Source organism: Liolophura sinensis, chromosome 9 (genome assembly GCF_032854445.1).
Source record: "Liolophura sinensis isolate JHLJ2023 chromosome 9, CUHK_Ljap_v2, whole genome shotgun sequence".
NCBI lineage: Eukaryota > Metazoa > Mollusca > Polyplacophora > Chitonida > Chitonidae > Liolophura > Liolophura sinensis.
In genome coordinates, this window is record NC_088303.1 from 32,209,361 (window position 1) to 32,233,672 (window position 24,312).

Sequence of the window (24,312 nt, forward strand, 5' to 3'; positions counted from 1 at the left end):
AGTACGCAACAGTACGGCACCAAATTTGGGTGACACGCTTTGTAGTATCAGTCATCTTGGATTCCAGTCCCCTCAAACGTCTGCCGTGAACATCGACATCAACGGTATATGCAACGGTACACAACGGATTTGGTTGACAACGTTTCATGGCATCAGCCATCTTGGATTCCTGTCCCTTCAAACCTATGCCACGAACAACAGTATACGCTGACCGTCCTGGTGAACATCGTCATAAAACTCAGTAAGAGTCACGCTGTCTGTATCTAATGCCGAATTTGCTTAGCACGTAAATGTTTCTTTCAGATTGTTAAAAGTTTGCTTTAGAATATCACTCTTTCATGACTGGGTCACGATTTCCCAACATCCGTGACTGTTGCTTATATCCAGCATCCCGCTAACATTTCTTCTCGCCACTCTCATATCTAGATGTTCTATTAGAACTCGAGCATCTGAGATCCTTTTTGTCCTCCGGTGGTGGAGATTTCCCTTCATGAACTGTAAAGATACGACATGTGATATTATTTCTATGGGTATATATGTTAATACGATCCATTACGGATTTCAACAGAAAATAAATCTTGGCTAATTGTATTAAAATATTTCGGCACTGAAAAATTTGAGAAAACACACATACACGGTTAAATTGGCTACGAGCATCTCTTGGGTGTAACTAGATATATATAAAAAGAAAGGCCTGTACTCTTGAGGTGAATATTGTGTAGCGATGCAAGACATATCTGCGCATGATCACATTAGAAGTATATGGTTACATGCTAGTAGCATTTCAGAAAATATAACGCAAAACACAACCCTCGTCCTCAAGCTACATATATATACGGGCATGACATGTCTGCTCCGTTCCGATCCTTCAAGCTAAGAAACGATACAAGGGCTAAAAACCTGGAGATGTTTGCCGAGGGCTACCTCAACCTCGTTCTTTTTTTCGGATTCAAGTCTGAAAGCGCTCGGTCGCGTGTCGTCCCGTCTAAATGGCAGAATAAACATATTGTAATTAGACCCCCCACGACGTACCTCCACTTTGACAGACTCGTAAGTGTCGGTCGGCGAAAGGGAGACGCTGGGAGGAGCCTTGTCGATTTTATTCGGGGGAAGGGGGGGGGATATCTATTGTCGATTTCTCTGAACGCGCTGATTGACTGGTATTCTAGCGGGAGGTCGGGGTATATAACCACTGCTGTTTATTCTTCCAGCTTGCTCAATCCTCACAGTTCCAATGGCCCTCTTTACTTCGGTCTTCGCTTCTGTTTGGATATGACTCAATGAATGGAATCGAAGGGTCTTTACCGAACAGGGGACACATTTGAACGTGGCGCGGACAATGTAAAACTTTTTGTGCCATTATAGTGGGCCATGTCGCGCCATTGTCTCTCCTCATGCATTGGAGAAGCGTCGCTAAATAAGTAAACAAGCCTTTTTACAGCGTCTCTATAGGTGTTTCGCGGAGCAGAGGGAAGTATGGATTAGTGGAAATTTGTAAGAGAGCCCAGAAGATAGGCCGTTCTCACATGGAAATTATTATAGGCGACTTTACTGAGATCTGACGCACGGCAAGAGATGGCAAAATGAGGCAAATTTCACCCAAATATCGGATTTTCTCTCGGGCTTAGTGTCGACCTGCCAGGACGGCACGATTTGAGGGAACCACAATAAACGCTGAGGGAGGTTCAGAGGAGAATTGAGCGAGGATAACGAAGTCGGTGGCGATATGCTACTGTTCAGACGTCCCGTATTCAATATATCTATAATAGCGACCACACGTAAACTGTAAGTAAAATAGAATATCAAAACCCATGTAATGAATACCGCCCATGGCGTTTTCCATAGGACAACGTAACGGCCATCACGCCTCAGTCTTTACGCGACTGTGGCCCCTCTTCTCGCAACATTTACAGTAGCACTGACTTCGACAGTATCAATGACTCTTGCTCCCGTGTTCTCTGGCAGGAAGTCATGTTCCCGGAAATGCCCCCTGAACTTGAAGTACCCCCCAGACTTTAGCAATACCCAAAAAGCTTTACTGTCTATTAGCGACGAGGAATTCTTGAGTACGACGTAAAACACCGATGAAATAAATAAATAAATAAATGACGACCATGAATAATACATTTGTCCCTGAATCAAGCTGCTCAATAGTCTGACAACAAGGGACTAACACTATCCGCACCTTCACCTCTATATCCCCAAGCAGGTTTTCTTTAACTTTACCTGGAATTTTGTTGCTGATTGCAAACAGGTCTCCCCAAACACCAGTCATCTGCCGACGGAGACTTGAATACCCTGAGCTCTGTAATCTTCCATCTGACTAAGTCGTCATTCCATGATTATGAACAATCAAATTCACAATGTTCCTGATTGTTAGTCCATCAAAGTTTTAAAACAAAGAAAAAGAAGCCAAATGTTGTGGCAAATGTGGCAAGGAGGTGCCTTATTGTCTTTATCCTCCCGATTTGAATAGAAAAAATCAAAAATATGAGGTCGCACAGTCTGAGGAGCATTAACGGTAAGTAATACTTTACAAAATCACTGACAAGAATACAGCATATTTCTCGCCAGCAGAACATCTGAAACACACGACACGAAACATATGTAAAACGGCTACATAACACTATAATCTCCTCCATTTCGCTACTGTCTACTTAGCTCCCCTTGCCGCTAGGCGGAGCCATATGAGACAGTCTCACCCCACCCACGTGGCACGTCCGGCAGGAGATCTGAATGTTACAAATTTCACAGACGAACATTACTTTTTTCTGCTTCAACGCTATGGAGATTCTCGGGCATCACACCGTTTAATATCCATGCAGAGAGGGTCACAAGGACACTGTTAGGTTCGTGGCAACACACGGGCGAAGGTTCAGTACGGTGACGCACTGTGAAACGCGGTCTGGCGCCAGATTCCATTGACGACTACTGCTGCCCAGAGGAAGGCGCCACTGATGGGGCGAACGTCTGCGAAGAGTCAAAAGAGTAAATAGAGGAATTCGTATTTTTTGTACGCGTGGAAGGTGTTTCTGACGCCACTGTCTCTGCTATGGACCAAATCCGTGGTTTACTAGCCGTCAAGGAGTCGTTGGCTATGGGCGATTTCGCCGTGTCGAGATCGGGAGTGTGGAGGCGCGATCCCAGCGGAGAGGCCACCGTCAGGTCCTCGGGAACAACGCCGCTCTGACGTAACTGGGGCGGCGAGAGTTGATCAACGGAGAGAACGCTATCTCTCCGCAGCACGTGAGGTGACGTCACATCCTGTTCACTGGCACAGGAGTTTGGAGAGGATTCATCTATCCCACCGAGTCTCGGGGACAACGAAAGATGATGGTCGACGCTAGGGGCCTTCACGGAGGTTCCACTAAGGAAGGTATCTTCTGGAAACAGACGAAACACACTGTATAGTTACGGTACCAACACACTTCAATATCCGACATAAGTTTATCTTGTAATCCGCCATTCTGTCTAGCTGCAACATTTTACATCAGTTTTACACATTATCACAAACTCTCAATCAATCAATTAATTACTGTATCAATTAATACATGTTTTCAGCTACAAACAAATATGTTACGCAATATTTTCATCCACATCATGCAAAATGGAAAGCACACAATGGATGCTGTGACAATGCACCCTAAACGAGAATAGAACAGAAGCTTTCGCTGTGATCGTATAGAAAACAAACGCAATTGTTACAATTCAAAAAGCTGATATAAAGTGTTGCAGTTATTATAAAATAAATGTCAATATAACAATAGAAACAGAGGTTTTGGACTTACACAGACAGCCGACAATAGATGGATGATGTAGCCGTTAGCGTATAGCGTATTGAGAATGAATGTTATCTAAGTAAGAGATACGAACAATTCAGCCAAATAAATCCGCGAGAAAGTTGCCACATGTTACACAGGCTGTCATAATAAGAGATGAGATTTGACACGCCTTTGACCTTTATTCTTATACCCATCGACCCAAGACACGAGTTTTACTTTACCACAGGAAGAGCTTGCTTTCGTCCCTTAAAAAATGAAATCTAACAGTAAATGTTCAAACACGTAAAAAATACTTATATACTTTAATACTTCTAGACAATGAATTTTTCTATATATGTACGTCCGATGGGTGTTATGTTTGCTGGGGTTGAAGTAATCTCTGACTGTCATTGCCGTAAACGTCAATTAGCTTAAAGTGTCAGAAACTTGATTTATGGAAATGCCAAACGACGTTTTGCTCGAGGCGAAATAGTCTTTGCTAAAGAGAAAAAACAAAACAAAGCAAAACCCGTATGGAATGATTTCAACCTGAATATGTCGATTTCCACCAATCCTTTGTCATGAATTTGCATCACATATGGTGTGTAATACATTCATAAGCCCAAGTCTGCCACTTCATCAAAGTTACGAAGAAAAAAGATATATGTTAAAAATGATAATTCTGTGTGTTGGTTTTGTATTCCCTTTATGAGCTGATAAACCACTACAGCCTACTATGTTTTTCACCAAACTATTAACCAGTAAATATCTATACCGCGGCTTTCGTGCTAAAAATAAACACGATTTCGAGCCAAATTACCTATACCGCAAAATTACTTCATGAATGTTACCAATATTCGATAAAAAAATGTTGAAGCTTGTTAAAATATCCCAATAGTATACATAGAGTACAGTAATGTGATAAAATACGCAATAAAATCGTCACACTTTTCTACTTGTTTTACATGTGTCCTTAAGTAATGGCAGTGGCGCTATTTACTTTCCTTCAAATATCCACCATCCCCCTATATTACGAAAAAACATCCCTTTCCGTATATCATTGATAGATAACATTGACGCTATCTTAGCAAACGTATAAATCCATTCAGATTATGAATTATTTTTTGTTGTGGGTGTGTACAGGGTACATCTGTCCTGTCTAGTCAAACCTATACACACACGCAGTCAGGCTGGCGAGCTTATACAGCCAGATAAGCATCTCTCTCAATACTGATCAGGAACACTGAGTAAAACAATGGAGATGCGGAGAAAAATGAATCAGTCAATAAAAGAAACATGTGGTAAGGGGCAATATAATCCTCGGCCACAATCAAATAGATTGGCCCGCCTGTGGCGGAGAAACGGATTCAGACAGACAATTACAGAGAAATATGAAAGGAATAAATTATTGTGTGTATAGCGCTTCATGCGTACATCCCCCCCCCCCCCCCCCCCCAAAAAAAACAGGTGGAAAGCATGCAGTGTTTTTTTTTATTTGTGACCACAGCGCGAAGGTAGACAAACATTGTGGCACGGTTCGAAGTGGGTTGATAATGATGCGGCCAGGGTTTGATTACAGGTAAAGCAGGTGTCGGGCATTGTCCCTTACGGTGTATTGTTACAGGAGCAGTCGTAATCAGCAAGGTAATGATTCTTGTGACCACCTCATATCGCAACCTAACCTGTTTACATTAAATTGGCGATCACTCGACAGTTTGTATCGCATGACGTATTCAATTCACACGATAATTACGCCCGGTAAACACAGTCGCGTACGTTATTCAACGGCAAACATCCCTACTGAGCGTCTGCGACATATAGATTTGTCCATTTTAATGCGTCGTCCCGTAAATGGAGTCCAGTTCGGGAAAGCCAGTCGAGCATCTTATACCAAATATGACAACTTGAGCTAAACAAATGTTTGTGGATGGATGCCACATTATTGTAAACTAGACCTCTATCGACGGGCGCCTGCATCAGGCGGGCTAACATTTTGCGAAGCCTCAGTTCACGTCATAATAGGCAATATAAGTGCTATAGATGCTGTGCAGATGCCGAGGGCGTGACGTCCTTGTGAGTTTTTAAACATCGATACTGGGCGCTGTCGGGCTGACAACTATTTTGGAGAAATGGAAATTGTTCTATTTTACACACATTCATTCTACTGACAACCTTCGAAGATGATGTCATAAAACTGAAATATAGAAACACAGGTGTGATCTGTATCGTTTTTCGGAGTTAGTTCTCAAACCATTCAAAGAGAATCACAAAAAAAAAGCAAATCATGTCAAAAAGCAAACATGGCGAGATTTAATGGTAATCACATTTGCATAAGTTCATCATGACACGATAGATCAGAAGTAATCGTCCTTGCTTGGACAGTCATCACGAGAGAATGGTTTAGTAACTGAAACCAGTAAATCAGAACGATTTCCCATTTTTCTTTTGACAATTAGACCTAAGTAAAAGTTTTAAAAAAGGCTTTTAAATTCAAAGCATGCACTCGGCAGCAATTTAAATAGTTTCAGACTATGGCCGATCGCACAGAGAGTTAGTTTCATCTGCTGGCCACCTAAAAGGCCTGTCACTCATCGCCTTTCACCCCGCCAATTAGTCACGTGACCCCATTGTCTCATGTACTCCGCTTCATTTGTTTTTCGCCTTATTGAGAATCATCGAGTCGTAAACTCATCATTAGCAAAACGCAGCGCCGGTTTTTGTCAAACTGAGGTTTTAATCAACAGCGCGGCTTTAATGGAATGTTGGCCACTTGGTTTAAAAATATCCGAATATAACAACACGAAACAAAAGACTTAGGAGGGAAAAAAGAGAAACATCAGTGTGGAATGTGTTTGGGCGAGTTCATAAAGAGAGAGTACAAAGCGAGGCTAACAAACTGGCTTGTCGGCACTCTCTTGGTTTTCTTTAATTCACACGCGCGGTACAAATATGTGTAATTATGTTCCAACAAAGTGCCCTCGTTCCCTTCCATGATACATCTGTGCGGAGAGCTGGCAATGCTCGGGGGCTCATAAAGGGAGCAGCTTGCACTCTTTGTGGTTTACCTGTACGGTGTAAGGGGCTCAGTGCAGGCGTAGCTTATACGGCCTCACGCTTATGCATTAAGTACATCGTTCAACATATCTCTGAGCAGAGCTAATGTCTTTCGCGGGCTCACCATGGAGGGTGACTGATACATAAAGTCCACTTATTGAATGGATTATTATACTCTCCTGTACGATTATGTGATTATAAGATTTAATTGTATTATACATGACTCTCATTATATATTTTCTGCAGGGTGTCAATAAAAAGTTATATATTTGCAAAACCAGAGCCAAATGTATATGCAGTGAATCCAAATACAAAGTATTAAATGCATTCGCACGGCACATAACACAAAAGAGAAGCATTTCTTTTTTAAAACTTTACTTTATTTTAACTGCTGACTCAGAAGCTACACATTCTCTACGGACAATAGAGAATAGTAATTGTTTCCAAAGAATTGGCTTTTGAACTGAAGTTTTAACCAATCAAAATGAAGCACAAAATGAATATTACATTGAAGACGTACGATAATCTAGCATTTGTAGAAGTATGGTGTTCACAGTTTGAACATTAGAATATTGTTTTAGTTCAAAAAGGAAAAGACACAATAACAAAGTAACAAATACTGAGATGCTTGAGACTTCATCATTTTTGTTTTTTCATGCAAATTCTGTTCATAGCACGGGATAGTGACAAAACGAGATTGTCACAAGAAAACCAGCAGCATGGTGCCGTTATCTGTTTTAATTTTTTTACGTCTACGTTTTAGTTTATTTAAAAACAAAAAAATAAAAAAAAAACAGTATAACTCTTGCGCCTCCAAACTTAATGTTGTTATTTGATGTATACTTTATTATAATTTATTTTTAAATATCCTATGCACATCTAATCAACACTTCACTCTACCACCACTCAATAATCGTCAAATTAATGACTTTTGTTTAATCTAGTTTGACACACAAAAGTTATATTTATTTATTTATTTGATTTGATTAGTGTTTTACGCCGCACTCAAGAAAATTTTACTTATACGACGGTGGCCAGCATTATGGTGGGAGGAAACCGTGCAGAGCCCGAGGGACCTTCCCACGTACGGCCGGAGAGGAAGCCAGCATGAGCTGGACTTGAACTCACAGCGGCCGCATTGGTGAGAGGCTCCTGGGTCATTACGCTGCGCTAGTGCGCTAACCAACAGAGCCACGGAGGCCCCCCACAAAAGTTATAATATTCATAAATATTCCAAAATACATAAAAAAATTCAACAAAATGCATATAAACGCTCGTATAATATAGCTACGTTTCAAAACGCAAATTGAACTCGTTTTCCTATATGACTGCCTAGGTTTAGCGGCACGCAATAGCTTGGACATTATAGTGAAACAAAAATTAGTGATAATTGTAAATACCTTGTGTATGTACACGAATAGGCCTATACATGACACAAACAAATTATGTTTTTTTCTGATTAGAACAATAAAAATGTCTACAGACAGAGAAGATGCAGGGAAATATTGCACATATAAATATTTAGCTGAAAGACTAATTAAATTAATTTGAAGATTGTTAAGGAAAACTTTCAAGAAGAAAGATTGTCGACAATAAATAATCATAAAGAGATGAACCGCTTCGCTCTGCATTCCGGTACATCACATATATACATATGTGATTTTAAACTGAGACACCTTAGTACAAGGAAAAGTACAAAAAAAGAAAGGATGATTGTAAATCCGTCAAACGGTCGCAGGAGACATGCGAGAAATTTACCTGACGGATCACAATGCATTATGAGGTAGATCATAGAGAGACCGAATGGCCTTTTCTGTTAAGAGACGTCAGAATTGTCGGCAAAGGTGTCTGTCATCCACGGTCTCGTCGCTCTGACAGTCATCACATAAACTATCCGATCCCAAAAAAAAAAAAAAAACAAAAAAAAAAAAACAGGTACGTTCAAGTCACGACAATTCAGGTATAGGCTGGAGCGAGTGAACCAAATACGACAACACTTCAAATACTATACACATACGAGCGAACAAAACGACTGCTTTGAACGGGTTAATTAAACTACATGTTTGATGCCCTTTCTAGCTGTTAACTTTAGAATTCTTGCAAAACAAAAAAATTAAACATGTTGTTTATATTTAAAGCTGAACTACAAAAATTAACAAAGCCCGCTTGTAAACGTGATTTAAATATAAACAGTTAAATGTACGCATGCATTGAAAAACTATACCAACAGAACGTTATCCACACTCGACATAGGCATGTTGTATACTACTGTCTCTTATTTAAAAGGCAATAAAAATGTCACCGTTTCGAAAACTGAGCAGATATTTATCCAATCCAAGGGCTACATTAAATAGTCCTTCAGTCAATGAGTCGATTAGAAATAATCCATACTCCAATCTTGACTGAAGTATTTCATTTTTCACCACAGGTTTCATTTTTGTGGTGACAATAAACTAGTAAAGAGTTTGTTTTCATGGTTTGGAATGGCTGGAATCCACACAGTCCAGAATTGTAGATCGTATATACCCCAAGAATTAAGGGGTATACAATCCATGCAAGGATCCAACCAGGAAGAGAGTGTCTTTTTCCCCCTAACATCTGTTTCATTTCGCGGAAATACGAATTAATAATGAATATTTAACCTCTGATTAATGAGGTAGGAGGCACTAAGCGCCGATCTCGAGGTGGACACACGCATTTGACCACAGAAGTCTTGCGTTCGAACCCAGCTCTTGCTGATTTAGAAGTGGCTTTAAGTATACAGAGAATTTTCAGCCATTTGTTGAAGTGTGATTATTTTCACCGGCACTCTCCGATTTTTCTATACACAAACCTGCCAGATGTTGTATAATTGAAATTATCTTGAGATCGACGTAAACATGTGAAACAATGAAATAAATATAAATCTATAATAAAAATTATGCCGCTTTGTACATTTCATATGTCTGATGGATATTTTTCACAATCCAAAATCTCTTTCAAAGATATTGTTTTGCACTTGGTCGGTATACCACCATTTAAATTCTTGCACGATTCATCTATATATGTTTCCGTGTATAGCCATAGCAATACCGGACCCATGTACCTTGTGTTGCTTTACACTAATTTATTCACGGCACAGCCCATTATACAGATTTGTTCCGTGATAGAGGCAAACCCACTCCACCTATGCATTCTCCACTTCATCTACCAGTCCACACAGATACACCCGCAAGTAGGAGAACGAAACCCTCACCTGTTTTGCCTGACAAACACTTCTCCTCCACCGTTCCTTTTTCGGCTGTGACGTCATCCCGACTCTCGCCGTCCTTCTCCGACTTCTCATCATCATCCTTTTCTCTGTCTACGTCATCATCGTAGCGGTTTCTAGGTGACCACGTCATCTTGTTCTCTTTCTTGAGGCGCCTCCTAGCGTTGGCAAACCACGTGGACACTTGTGTTAGAGTCATTTTTGTGATGATTGCCAACATTATCTTCTCTCCTTTCGTTGGATAGGGGTTTTGCATGTGGTCGTTGAGCCAGGATTTTAGTATTCCCGTCGCTTCCTTGGTCGCATTTTTCGTGTGTGTTGCCCCATTTATCGGCATTGCTCCGTATCTGTTCAGGGTTAAACAAAAAAAGGCCTTACACGATGAGCAATGAAGCTTGGTGATCCCATACCATGTCATTTCTTCCACATACAAAAATTAATCAATTCACATTTATTTGATTTGTGTTCAACGGCGAAATAAATAGAATTATAACTTAAAACACAGCTGTGCATACATGAAGTCATAGTTTTGCAGTGATGTCATAGCTGCTCTGAGCCAGTCAACAGCACGGCCTTTGGTCACATGACAAGAGAACTGGCAGTGAAAACAAAGCAAATTGAACCCAGTTAATGGAGACAGGCCTTCCACAAGATTTTAGCATAAAAAGTGAAAAATATAGCTTCAGGTAAGAACTTCTGTACCTAGACTTCAAATTTGACAGTTGCGCTTTCCTGTAGTAATATACACTCTAAGAGTCGGCAAAATCAGTATTTCGTCCACTTAGCTCTACGTTATTTATCACATCCTAAACCTTGCAAAAAACCCCGGGGTTCGAAACTATGAATATAGCCTGTGAGGCAAACACATTCTATACATTGAGTTATACTTACATTACATAAAGTGTCAAATTATGTAAACAATGATTAGTATTTAGCTACATATACATTAACTAAGACGGCGTTGAGAAAGTAGAAATTATACTGCACGTTTGTGGCCAGTAAAAATAAGGAGACACTATTAATCACCAAGAAGCGGGCTACCATTATTCATGTGTAATAGTTTCAAGCCAGCATATTTCTCTCAATGGCGCCGGAGTTAAATCTGGAGTGTACAAGATCTCTCAGGCCGGGCATATGTACATTTCTCATCCTCATTAACTCCGCTTAACTTCAATCAGCACATTCTCCGGTTAATAGAGCCTACAAATTAGTGCAGGTATAATTTTACCATAAAGACTATAGTGGATCGTCCGCCAGGACTGTATATAAGCAAAACCGCACAAAGATCGGCATAAATTACAAAAGTTAAAAGCTCGTGGATTCTATGTTAATTGCAAATGTATGTGTCCGTTTTAACGTGGAAAACAACAAAGGGCAAAGTGTGCGCGCAATGCCTCGGAGTCTGGCCTCGATTCTCTCTTCATTATTCCTTCACCTCATCGCACAAGGACGTCTCTCATCACCAAACAAACGACCCATGCTGATTGTTCCATGTTCGTCTTGTTCTTTACTCGTTTCACTCCTCTATTTTAAGCATGTCGTTCTCACATTTTTCACGCGATCTATTAACTTCGACCATCCAATTAGAAAAGAAATACAACAAAAGATATATGTGATATCTCAATGTTAAAAAAAATTCGTTGCAGCAGAACATTTTTTTTTTCTTTTTTTCGTTTTATACGGAGTATACTATAATATGTGTATTTTGATTACAAGTTTGTACTGAATTCGCTCATGGTCCACTTAGACAAATAACAACCATGTACACATCATCAGGGATTGATTTTATGGCGTAGCTTTTCGAAAAAAAAAGAAAGAGCTGAAATTGCAGTGTTGATTAAAGTTGCTGATTAAGTATTTACAGTTTATTTATTTGATTGGTGTTTACATACGAACTGATTTTTCATTTATGTGACGACGGTTCAAGGAGTGTAAACTTTGAATTTCCTTATTCTAAAGATGGCAGCACATTTATGTCACTTGGAAAATACGATTAAGTCGAATTTATAAGTAAGAACATGAAAATAATTTGGGTAAACATTTCTGTATTTGCAATGGAAAAGTACGGTGCGCAACCATACACCATTTAAACTGAAAAAGAAAAAAAAAACTTTATTTGACAGACAATTGTGCACGTTCACCTTTACATAATGCAGAGTAATTTGTTCTCTATATATTCTTCACTCCCGACATATGTTTTGTAAGCCAGATCTATTATACTGGTGGTGTCTAATGGTTCAATATTCCTTCAACAAGAACACCAACGTATGAAACATGTATCATGTACTTGTAATATTGGACAAGCTCGCCTTCATATACCGTCGGAGATGCGGAACTCGGCCTGCATGTATTCTTACTCTAACAAGCTCAGGCAATGCTGAGTTCACCTCACACCTATTCTATATATGCAAAACCACTTGTGTTAATCATTTACATGCACAGTGCCTTCAATTGTTTGTCAAGGGGCAACATATGTCCACGGCCGAACGAGTCGTGAAAGCTTTTGCACATTAGCTATCTGAAGTCATGAACACCTGGTTACTGTTTGCCACGAGTCTTTGCCAGGAGACAAGAATTTATTGCAAAGTACAAGACCTTTTAGGTTTTGAGCGATTTTGCATATGGACATTAAATAGTATCAACGACGATTCATTGCGACTGGCACAGACTCTTGTCTGTCTAATAAAATGGCGCGGGTAACGTTTGCCTTTCTACCAGGAAACGTTTACCTTTATACTGGGAAAGATTTGTTTTTATACTGGGAAAGATTTGTTTATAAATGGGAAGCGTTTGTCTGTATATAGGGAAACGTTTGACTATAAATGGGTAACGCTGCCCATAAATGGGAAACATTTGTCTTTATACGGGGAAATGTTTGTCTTTACACTGGGAAACTTTGTGTTTATGCTGGGAAATGTTTGTCTATAAATGGGAAACGAGTGTCTTAATTTAGAAACTTTTGTCTCTACTTACCCATTGCCGTATGGATAAGCCATGGAGGGGTCGTAGGCGTAATAACCGGCAGGGTAGACGGCCCCTCTCCACGCAGCGGGTGTGTCCTTCAGATCATACGTGGCCGACTGAAAATACAAGAGATAGATTGGCCAAAGCACGTAATAGGCTTTGAAAATAGATTTGGCCACACTTGTACACTGAACTCCCATCACCTCTCGGGCATCAACATTATTAATCACTGTTATAAAACACATAATCCAAACGCTGGAGCTAGCTATAATACAATAATCCACTGGTACGCCTTATAAAGACTAAAACAATCTAATGTAAATTCTTGAGCATTGAGTTAAGCAAAAATCAAAAAAAAAAATAAATGAATAAAATAAAAATGCCAGTTTAAGTTTAACTTAATTTAATCCGTCACGCAAACAGTTTACCCTGGTAACTATTATAACTGTTCTGGCTAGGATCAGAAGTACGATACATCTTTAAACTCCTTCAAAATATATTTAGTCATTTATTTGATTAAATTTAAAGCCATAGTTGACGAAAGGCAGCCATGTTAATGAACATGGAAAATAGGCGTTCGCAATGAAAGGTACCAACAAAACCCGAAAGCACTCTTAGCGGTAAGGGCTGGATTTGAACCCCAATTTACTGATAGATTAAGGGTCTGAAAGCACGGCGACGTACATATTACAGCCTATGTCTAACTTTTAGCGCGAGCCTAGATTGTGGCGGACACGTACTGATGTGTACATGATACACAGGCCGTGGTGTACACATGCGTACGTGTAACAGGCCCTGTATATCAGAGAAGTTGGGTGAATCATTCATGATTACGAAAGCCTAGTGATTGTTACAAGTGCATGATTTTCTGATCAGCGCTGTTTGAGATGGCATTCGTACAAACTGATTTGGTGATCGGTTTTTTGTTCGCTGTAGGTGAAAAAAAAAACTGTGGGCAATTTCTGTTATTATGATAATACATTATTCATCTGCTTCATACAATTTGGACCCTAGTGTGCTAAGATGGCCCCCGGCCATGGCGGGGTAGAAGCTCACACAACTACAGGCTTCCTCGTCCATTCTGCTCATGTTTGACTTGGAAGATGTGGTATTCGTGCAGCTTGGTGGCACTGTAGTGGTGGTTCGGAGCGCGCGGGGAGGGGGACGTGGGGGTGGGGTGGAAAGGGTCGACGGCATCTAGTCAGCACGGAGGTTGCAATAGCCACAATGCCAGATCTCAACCGTCTTGTATTAAAATACTAATGAATATGCCAGTACACGACTCAATATTTATTTTCGGGATCATTTATGAATTTAACTTCCCTTCTCCTTTTAAATATCTAGTTTATAACCAAGAATTCATATGGCGTCTTAACATCAACAGTGGTCGGTTTAGTCAGACCTTGTCATGCCATGTCACAGGATCCCGCAAAAAGTCTGGAAGTATAACCCGGCTTAAAAGTGAAACAGGCACACAAACATTAGCTTACATTACACATGCTAATTTGTCATGTAGCCATATAACCTGAAAACGTTGCTCTGTTGTACCCGATGTTTCTTCATGATGTATGCATTTGTGCAAAATAAGACTTGGCTTGTAAGAATTTGCAACATTTCGCTAAATAGTATCATGAACCGCCATTATATTTAATGTACATGTGTATTTTTTTTATATGTAAGTTTTTTTTAAAGATGTGTGAAACTGAACTCTTTGGTTTTATTGAATATGTAATAATTCAGTAAATTTGGACATACTTTTACTGAATGTAATAGCTGATGTTTAGCCAAATATGTCACCTCGGCGTAGGGCACATCCGTTAAAGATATATGTATATTTATATGTATATGTATATTCAGACATGAACATCATGAGGGCATGCAGAATTAAGTAGACCAGCACTATCTCAACAAAATCGCTTGTGGCTGTGTGTGTGTGCTCGAGTCCAGTGTGTTAATGAGCTCATTCTTCTGCTACATGCGTCGGAGAGCTAGAGCCAGAGTTTGATACCCGACCCCCAGTGTGGGCCGTACGTCAGTCAGCCGTGAGGGCTCCCCCAGCTGGACGCACGAGGTCAGCCCGGAGGTCTAGCCGGAGCCCTCCCGGACAGGTAGCACTCTAGGATGATCTGACATCAATCATAATGTCAGAGGCGTTCAGAGTCAGGGCTACACCATCATCACCCACAGGAGTTCACATTTCTATGCTATCAGTCTATACGTGATTCCTCACTAAGTCTACTACTTTATGCTTTAGTCACGAAAACGCTTACGTAGGCTGTGACGAAAATTTTCATCTGCATGGATGGGTGTAAAAAAAAGTGAGTGATCTACGAGAGCTAGGCAGCGTGTATGTTGTATGTGTGGTTTTATTGGCAGTCCCCTGATCCGATGCCGAGGCTGTCAGACTGTCTCTCACTAATGGTGGGTAACCTGGTTACGTGACCAAACCGATGTCCACAGCGGACCCCCCGACCCGACTTACCTTGTCTTACCTCGACGCAGTTATGTCCGACTCGCATTAACAACTCGCTAACGGCCACGCGCATGATTTCTGAACATTGGGAATCTTTTAAAACAGAATCTTTTTACACCTCCAATCGAGTAATTATCTTAGCTTCTGAGTGCTTCATTTGTTTCTGGTTTTTTTTTTTTCACTCTGTTACGGTTTCTGATGAAAACCTCGTGATTTGATTTGGTTTAATCTTGTTAAAAGCAAGATGAGGTTTATGAAGTAACGCAGGCACAAAAATGCAGAATGTCTCGGATTAACTTACTGCCATTCCTCATTAATAAATCCGTATCAATATCATCATCCTGTACCGTAACAACACTAGTTAAAGATATTTGTATTGGGAAAGTGACAGGCCCAATTGGGTAAATATTGATTGATTTATTTATTTGATTGGTGGTTTACGCCGAACTCAAGAATATCTCACTTATACGACGGCGGCCAGCATTATGGTCGGAGGAAACCGGGCAGAGCCTGGGGGAAATCCACGGCCATCCGCAGGTTCCTGACAGACCTTCCCACTTATGAACTGGGTAAAGACAAACCTTGCACGAGGAAACCCTCAACTCACAAAGCTCAACTATGCGATTTTCTCATAAACGATACAAAACAAAACAAAAACAAAACATAAGTACGTTAAAATCCAGTTGAAATATGGAACAAACTGCATGAAACTACACGGATCATTTAAGTATCTAGGAATTGCTAATCGAAAAGAAAATACAAACGCCCATTTCAGTCAGACGCACCAAAGCCGCCTGTTTACAAAAAATGTGCAGATAAACTATAGTAAAATGTAAGACAAATCTTTAGAAACTAAGTGCGATTTAAACACAGCACTCTATACAATCATAACGCACGTAATAAACATCCACTGGTCTCATCTCAAGCAACCATTTAGCTGTTTTTTGCAGTATTACATGTATGTTGTTCTTAGGTACATGCCTTGTTACATGACATCCTGAAGAACGAGAAGCGCGATTGGTTATAGATACATGCTTCTTCTAATTTTAATCCTCATCGACGTGGTAATTTGCTCGAAAAATAATGAATGCAAAGTCTCTTATTCCACAGCGATTAAATATTGAAATTAGCTCGTGTTAATCATCGGAAAGACAACAAAAAGATTTATTGTATCTCAAAGCATGACCTGCCATAATACACAAGCTTGACAATATTATGCGTCATGTGTAATGGTCATTAGAGTACAGTTTTGTTTCTCATTATGCATGTTTGTGTATTTACATTTTATATTTTAAGATGACAGATAGATCCCTTGTTCTCGTATGGAATTCGTGCTTGCGCTGTCCAAGTTAGAGAATTGACGACTGGCTGATTAGGTGAATAATGAAGTACATTTACGGAAGCTTAAAATTATCTGCTCCTTCTCTACCTCTACCTTAATACACTTTTCCAGATAAGCAGATCAATTACAAATCCAAGCTCTGGCAGAACTAAATTTTACGTTTAATGGCTCAGGAAAATGACTCAGGATAAAACGCTGCATGAGGAATTTATAGCGACTGATCATAAAACCACTCTGTTTTTCTTAGAAGCATTTGACATTTCCTGATAAGCCTTGTCGAAAGTTTTAGACGCTCTGAAACATTATCCTCTAGTAATTCATAGTGCAACAGTCATGGAAGACGTCAGCCTTCTAGGTTATATAATGTATGTGACGGAAAATAGTGATAAATAGTCTGATGAGCAGTGAGTGTGTTTATGATGCTTGGCTTACAAGGGTCGGATCATACAGGGTGAGTAATTACAGTGAGTGAGGAGTAAACCCAAAATGGCGAGATCGTACAGGGTGAGCAGTGACAGTGTTTGTCAGGAGTAAGGTCACACGGGTCAGATCGTGCAGGGCGAGAAGTAAAACTATTTGATTCAAAGAGGTCAGATCGCACAGAGTGAGCAGTGACAGTGTTTGTGAGGAGTACACTCAAAAAGGTCAGATCGTACACGGTGAGCAGTGACAGTGTTTGTGAGGAGTAAGCTCACAAAGGTCAGATCGTACAGGGTGAGAAGTGACAGTGTTTGTGAGGAGTAAACTCAAAAAGGTCAGATCGTACAGGGTGAGAAGTGACAGTGTTTGTGAGGAGTAAGCTCACAAAGGCCAGCTCGTACAGGTTGAGAAGTGACAGTATTTCTGAGGAGTAAACTCAAAAAGATCAGATCGTACAGCGTGAGCAGTGACAGTGTTTGTGAGGGGTAGGCTCATAAAGGTCAGACAGTGCAGGGTGAGAAGTGAAACTACTTGTGAGGCGTGGACTCGGAATTTAGATCGTACAGGGTGAGCAGTGGCAGTGTCGGTGAGCAGTAAAGTCAATAAGGTCAGATCGTGCAGGGTGAGCAGTGATAGTGTAGAGGAGTAAACTCTCAGAGGTCAGATCGTACAGAGTGAGCAGTGACAGTGTGAGTATTAGGAGTAAACACACAGGGTGAGCAGTGACAGTGCCTTTGAGAAGTAAACCCGCAGAGGTCAAATAGAAGAGAGTGGTCACAGTTTTGTCGTGCAGGCACATGGAATTTAGAGGGCGATATCAGCCGATCATTGAAATCATGCAGCACTATCTTTTACGAAGCACATTAGTTTCTAACCTACTCTCAACATCATGGAGTCATATTAACCCTGAACGCAATTCCTTTAGCCTTCCCAACTGCCTGGTAATATATCCATCTCCACAAATTGTAGTAATCTATACATGCAACAGTACGTGCAATGGTATATGCGAGACAGTTAACATGAAATGCTCAAAGAGAGTACCGAAAAAAGATTTTTTTTTGTAAAGCCGTCTGGTAACACCCTGAAGAGCATGCGACATCAACCACTAATACTAGCTGAATATATGAACGATAAACCAAACGTGTGTACATAAACCTCAAGAAATCTAATTTATCGCCTACATTTTTACGAACCAAAACACGCCGACAAGGTGTAAAGCTTGATATGGCATTAAAGAGAAATCTACAACTTTAAGTGGAGAGACTCACTGTGGCAGCTGAGGGCGGCATTAAGTTGGCGTATGACGTCATCACAGCTGCGCGTCGCGCGCTCTTGGCTCTTTGCCAATCGTTGAGTCAAGTCGCGAATATTGTTTAAACGCATCATACTGTATCGTGTAACTGTTTGAACCAAATGAAATACCAGCGTTTGCCACATGTTTGAATATGACGAAGTATGTCGAAAGTAGCGTGTTGCTTCTGTTGATTTGGGGATGAGAGGATGGGGTGGGGTGAGGTGGGATGGCGTTGAGGGTCGGGACGACATAAATCTCTACCACTTCGAAATGCTAGTTCAATAGCACAACAAGTATATCCTTCATAAACTATACGACTTTACACTATATATGCTCCGTGGATTTACGGAGAAGTTCAAGTCTGCTGACACGTCCTGTACAAAAAAAAACTAACTGACAGAAAGCTTATAAACGGTAAGTGGAAACACAAATGCGATGATCAATGTCACAAGAGAAGGGAGGGTCTACAGTGGGGCTACCGTAAAATGAAATAGCGCTTCTAATACAGGCTAGACTGAGTTAATCACTCCATCATCTTTGTAAGGAGCCCAAAAGTAGTCAAATCAAATGGCTCCAAGACCAGAGAATAGAAAGGATAAAATTTTATGAATAACGAGTTTTAAGAATGACAAGCATGAAAGTTGGTGTGAAAGCAAATTCCTCCAAATGGATTCCTAAACCAGACGGCATTGTACTCTAAAAATAATCTGTTGATTTTAACAGAAAGTCTGCTGTGATGCTATAATCTATTCTGTTATTATAACATAATACTGTCTTGTTAAATATAATATCCTGTTAGAGTCTCATACACTCTTTATGTGAAAATAATAGAATCTGTGTACTATATTTAACAGAGTGCATTCTAGCATCACTCAGACAACAGACTTTCCGTCAAATTTAACTGAATTATTTTTGAGAGTGGATAACCGTTTGTTCAGAATCGGTGAATGTGATAGAGTGGTTTTGCCTAAAACAAGGTCTCCAGTGCAAGTCCAACAACACTTGGAATCTGTTGGCTCTTGTTCGCTTGAGTGTAATTTATTGTGGATGCCACATTAAACGGTAAATTCATTAATGGTATTAGTTATATCGCTGTGTGTACCGTTGTGTGTGTTTTGTGATGTAAATGCTACATAAGACAACAAATACGAAACCATGCAGAGTAGCAGGGAAAATGATTTCGTTATAACACTGTGAGTGTATGTACTGTATTATGAATGCCATGTAAAACAACAATTCCAATATGAAACAACAGATAATAATAAAAAAAAATGTTTTGGTAATATCCTTCTGAGTGAACAGATGTGGATGTAGCAATATCGCAGACTCCAGTACACCAAACGACAGAGCGAAAACAGTTATAGTTTATAACAAATTAAGGAAAATGAGAGTTAATTTAAAATAAACCACGACTCTGCGTGCAAGAATATACAGAGATGATGCAGATAAATCGTGTGCTCAATACGTTCTACGCGTGATGGCATGAAATGGGGTTCAGTGTGAAATAAAAGAATCCCAGGAACAAAGTTTCTTGTCCAGGATTAAAAAGCGTACTTAACATTCCAAGAGGAAATTGCACTGATGCTATGACTTGCACATCACTGAATACGTGTGACGGGTTCGACATGGTTGACAGAACTCTCGGCATAACTAAATGTGTTTATACGGCTAGTTCATCATTGCATAATAGTGATAAATTTGAAATAAGGCAACTATAGATATACGTTAGCAAATAATACAGGGGGCACACTCTATGCATTATTACAGAGTTTGGGTGGGTCAGTGATATATTTTGGTATTCTATAAATTTAAAGTTCCAGATAAAACTTCTAAGAACCGATGGCCAAGTATACATACCGCAATAATGCGCGACGTGAGCATTTAATTACGCGGTTAAAAATGCCATTTACGGTCATTGAATCGTGCTCCAAATTCAAGTCTCTAATGAGTTTAGCGAAATAATGCGACTTGATTATGAGAGATAAGCACGGTATTTCATTAAGGGATCACGTCGGCCCTAGACGTGTCGTTAGCCCCGGGGCAGTAATTAAGAATGTCTGATCACCTAAGTCTGGCTTTAATTACTTATTTACTTTAATCTATGCCTTGTCTTTTGCCGAAATAAAACAATAAGCCCTATTTTTCTTCGCCAAACAGTACGGAAGCAACAGAATTAATAACTAAGGTAAGAGGTAACTCAGCATCTGTAGGGAAAGACATGAAGTTTATATTGCGGATTCGCCATTTCTAATTTTTAAAAGAATTGTTTTGAAAATTTTCTTCTTATATTTGCTTCCTCAACAGCAATGACGTTCACAGGATAATGCATGGAATTTATTTATTTATTTGATTGGTATTTCACGCCATACTCAAGAACATTACACTTATTCGACGGCGGCCTCCCGTACAGAGGAAACCAGGCTGTTCCCGGGGGAACCTCAGGACCATCCGTAGGTTGCTGCAGACCATCCCAAATACAAATATATAGAATGGTGGATATGTGTATAACATGTCTGTTTATTGCTCAACATGGCTAAAAAAACATGTTATATAATATAAGCGTATACACGTTAGAAGAAACGGGAAAAGGCGCTGTTTTACATCAGAAGGATTAACTCATCTGTCGATCGTGTTTTACAAGGCTATAGTATTATCATCTGTTACGCTGTCTGTATACGGGCCTATATACAGGAGGGTGTCGTTCACCCATGAGATATATCAAATGCAGTGCATTATTAAAGGCACAAACTCACAGCCTCGCTTCGTTGTAAACAAAGTAAATATAATTCCGATCGACAAAAACGTAATAAACTTGGAATCGATTTTGACAGACAGTCCTACTCAAGCGAAACTAACACAAAAAAAGTTGAGAATTTCTATCTCATACATGCATGGATTTGCGGTATGTGAAAGCGCCATGGTCTCGAAGGCTCTTTGAACGTTCAAAAAAATTTCGTTTTTCAATAATGTACATGCATAAACAAGACACGATTATGGAAACAAATTTGTGTCTGGACGAATTGTCTAATGATTAACCATATAAGCACAGATAATCAGTTGTGTATGAACGAATCTATGAATGGAGCTATTTCTAAACAATGCCTGCATGTATGTATGACCGCCTAATAATCATCGGACATAGAAACCTATAACAACTATTAGCAGACATATAATTACAGTTATTTTATACTACTAATCACGTGTTATAAGACATGGAGTATATGACAGAGGAATATTATATCAGTATGCTACATTACTGGATTATGTGAAGGTACAGACTAGCATTACACACCTATACAGTTAAGATGTACAACGACAATGAGTTATATTTTTAGGGCAGATGTATCTACTGAACGAAAAAGTCGGAAATAGTAGAATTTGAACGCGCGCTTGTCAATTAAAAAAGGCCCTTGTCTCATTACAATGCTGATTAGCACACTGCATGGATTTTGACCAACCGTGCAATGTATACTAAGTTTCTATGCTTCTATTATTTACAGAGACGACTGTAGTTCACACCTTTAAACGTCAGATATGGAGCAGTGCAAATACGAAAATCGTCACATGTGGTCGCCTTTAATTTTGTAACACCATATACACATCTGCACGTGTGGTCATCAGTACAAAGGCTATATCAAAGGATAATCATAGTCTCGTCCCCAGCTTTATGTGGTTGTGCCTACACACCATTTTTCATGTTTATGAAATATTAAACACACAACATTTTTTAAAACATATTTCTGCATAAATTATATTATTATAATTGACAATTTAAATATCTGTACATGTATTTGAAAGAAATGCACACAGTTTTAATCAACATGCGAGGCGTTAAAATGTAAGAAGACAAGTGCCTTTGTAAAATACTAATCTGGCATAGAGCCGGTCCGGCTATTTCGGGGTTCCGGAACAAATGATTCGGGGTCTATGTTAAAAACAGGTTTGCCATGAGAAATGGGAATAATTTGTCAAAACAACAATCTGACAAGAACATAAAAATTATAAAAACAGCCAACAGAGACTTGGTTTAAAACATACATTTTAGAAGACGATTAGAATATCTCAAGTGAATTTATATTTTAATGTCATACTATCGTGTTACATAATTCCGAAGCAATATAAGTACATCTTGTAGGTATACATGGTAAAAATGCCGCATCAGCCTGTACGATTAAGACGCTTATAATCGTATTTGCTTGTAAACAATTCAAGTTAAAACTATAAAAGAATCTACCCTAATTTTTTTTTTTATTTTTAGGTCAGATATTAGTAGTGCTAAGGCAAAGAATTACATTTCTCTACCAGTTTTTTTGGAAACGTAAAGATATAAATATGTTGATGGAGTAATCATGTGAAGAAAAAAGAAACTAAATATTCCTGCTACAATTATATGTATACTGACTAAAAAGAGCAGAGCAGACCAGATGTCCCATAATTAGAATAATTAAGGCACTACAGCTGATTAAGTACAAATGACAAACTTAAGACCCAGTTTAGTTTCCGTTATACGTGCAATGTTTTGAATAAAGCTGTACAAGCGACTTAACTTGGTATAGTACAGTGGGTATCACATATAGCTGTCACCTCACAGACCATCAAATATTTATATTCCTATAAAATTTGCGAATCCAATCAGTGGGTTCAAAGTTTCAAATTGAAAAGACAACTTACAGCCCTCAATTTTTGCCAGATAATTTAAGATAGTAGATTTAATATTCAACTCAAACAAACTGTATTCCTAATTGGAAACATATTAATTACAGTTATTATGTACTATTCATATGGTCTAGGCATTTGCTAGGAAGGTTATATAACTTACCGTGGGGTTGTAGATCGAGGACGGGTTGGTGGCTAAGACTCCCTGGCCCGCGTACGGGGAGGCAGAGTAGAGCCCGTGGGCCTGGCCGGCCATCAGTCCGGGGTAGCTGTATGTGTAGAGACCCGAGGTGGGCGCTGGGTGACAGGCGCAGCCGGCTTCTCCCATACAATGTTCTGTCATTCTGGGTGGGCCGTGTTTTAGGCTGGGGTGCTTACCCCGTGGGTCAATCGCCGTCAGTGAACCGGCAGCCCGCGGGCACTGCTATCTGTCTGTCAATTGCCGGCTGCCGTTTCAATATGATATTTTCGAGCGACGTGTATTAAATATCAAGCGGTCTTTTATGTCACGGATCTGTTTGAATAACAAATGATACTTGTGTGCGTCTTTTACACAATAAATATATTGTTGCCGTCGTGCAGTAAAATGGGGGGCCTGTATATGAATGGGGCCCCAATACTGATCTAGACTGTCACTGTTGGTCCGGTCAGCTGAAGAGGTTATCTGGCTTGGAGAGCTGGAAAGACCGCTAGGTATCACCTTAATGTCTGGACGAGTTTAATTCTGCAAGACCAATATCCCCCTGGGATGTTAATAAGGGCGGAGGATCTGTCAAACACCGGGTCTATATTGGCCTCTCTACCCAGCTGTTACAACCACGCTGAAGTGACTCCTCAGGAAGACTGGCCCAAAATTGACTGGGATTCTCAAGCAGGTCGCAGAAATTTCAGCGAAAGAAGATTATAAAGATGTAATACAGCTGCGAATGTTTTACAAGTCCCCTTTTGGGTCCAGACGCTGCTAAGCGTGACAATGTCCGTCGGTCCGGGATCCAAATTTCCACCATGCAGGCGTGACACGATAATACCACAATATAGTCGCTGATCGCGCGCGCGCCGTCACCACTCTCCTCATCAGAAGTACCTGTCAGACTGCAC

At 39.9% G+C, this 24,312-nt stretch overlaps 1 protein-coding gene across 1 annotated transcript; it reads right to left on the reverse strand.

The window, feature by feature from the left end:
- Nucleotides 1-318: 318 nt before the first annotated feature.
- Nucleotides 319-23,557, reverse strand: LOC135475789 (homeobox protein araucan-like). Its single transcript, XM_064755728.1, has 5 exons — nucleotides 23,378-23,557; nucleotides 13,039-13,145; nucleotides 10,051-10,412; nucleotides 2,227-3,383; nucleotides 319-495 (listed from the first exon to the last, which is right to left on the reverse strand). The coding sequence occupies exons 1-4, from the start codon at nucleotides 23,555-23,557 to the stop codon at nucleotides 2,929-2,931; spliced, it is 1,104 nt and encodes a 367-aa protein (XP_064611798.1). The 3' UTR covers nucleotides 319-495; nucleotides 2,227-2,928.
- Nucleotides 23,558-24,312: the final 755 nt, after the last annotated feature.

Coding starts and splice junctions, on each gene's coding strand:
- LOC135475789 (XM_064755728.1), bottom strand. CDS start 23,557: ATGACAGAACATTGTATGGGAGAAGCCGGCTGCGCCTGTCACCCAGCG. Junction 13,146..23,377: donor CCTCGATCTACAACCCCACG/GTAAGTTATATA, acceptor TTGTATTTTCAG/TCGGCCACGTATGATCTGAA. Junction 3,384..10,050: donor GTGTTTGTCAGGCAAAACAG/GTGAGGGTTTCG, acceptor GTCTGTTTCCAG/AAGATACCTTCCTTAGTGGA.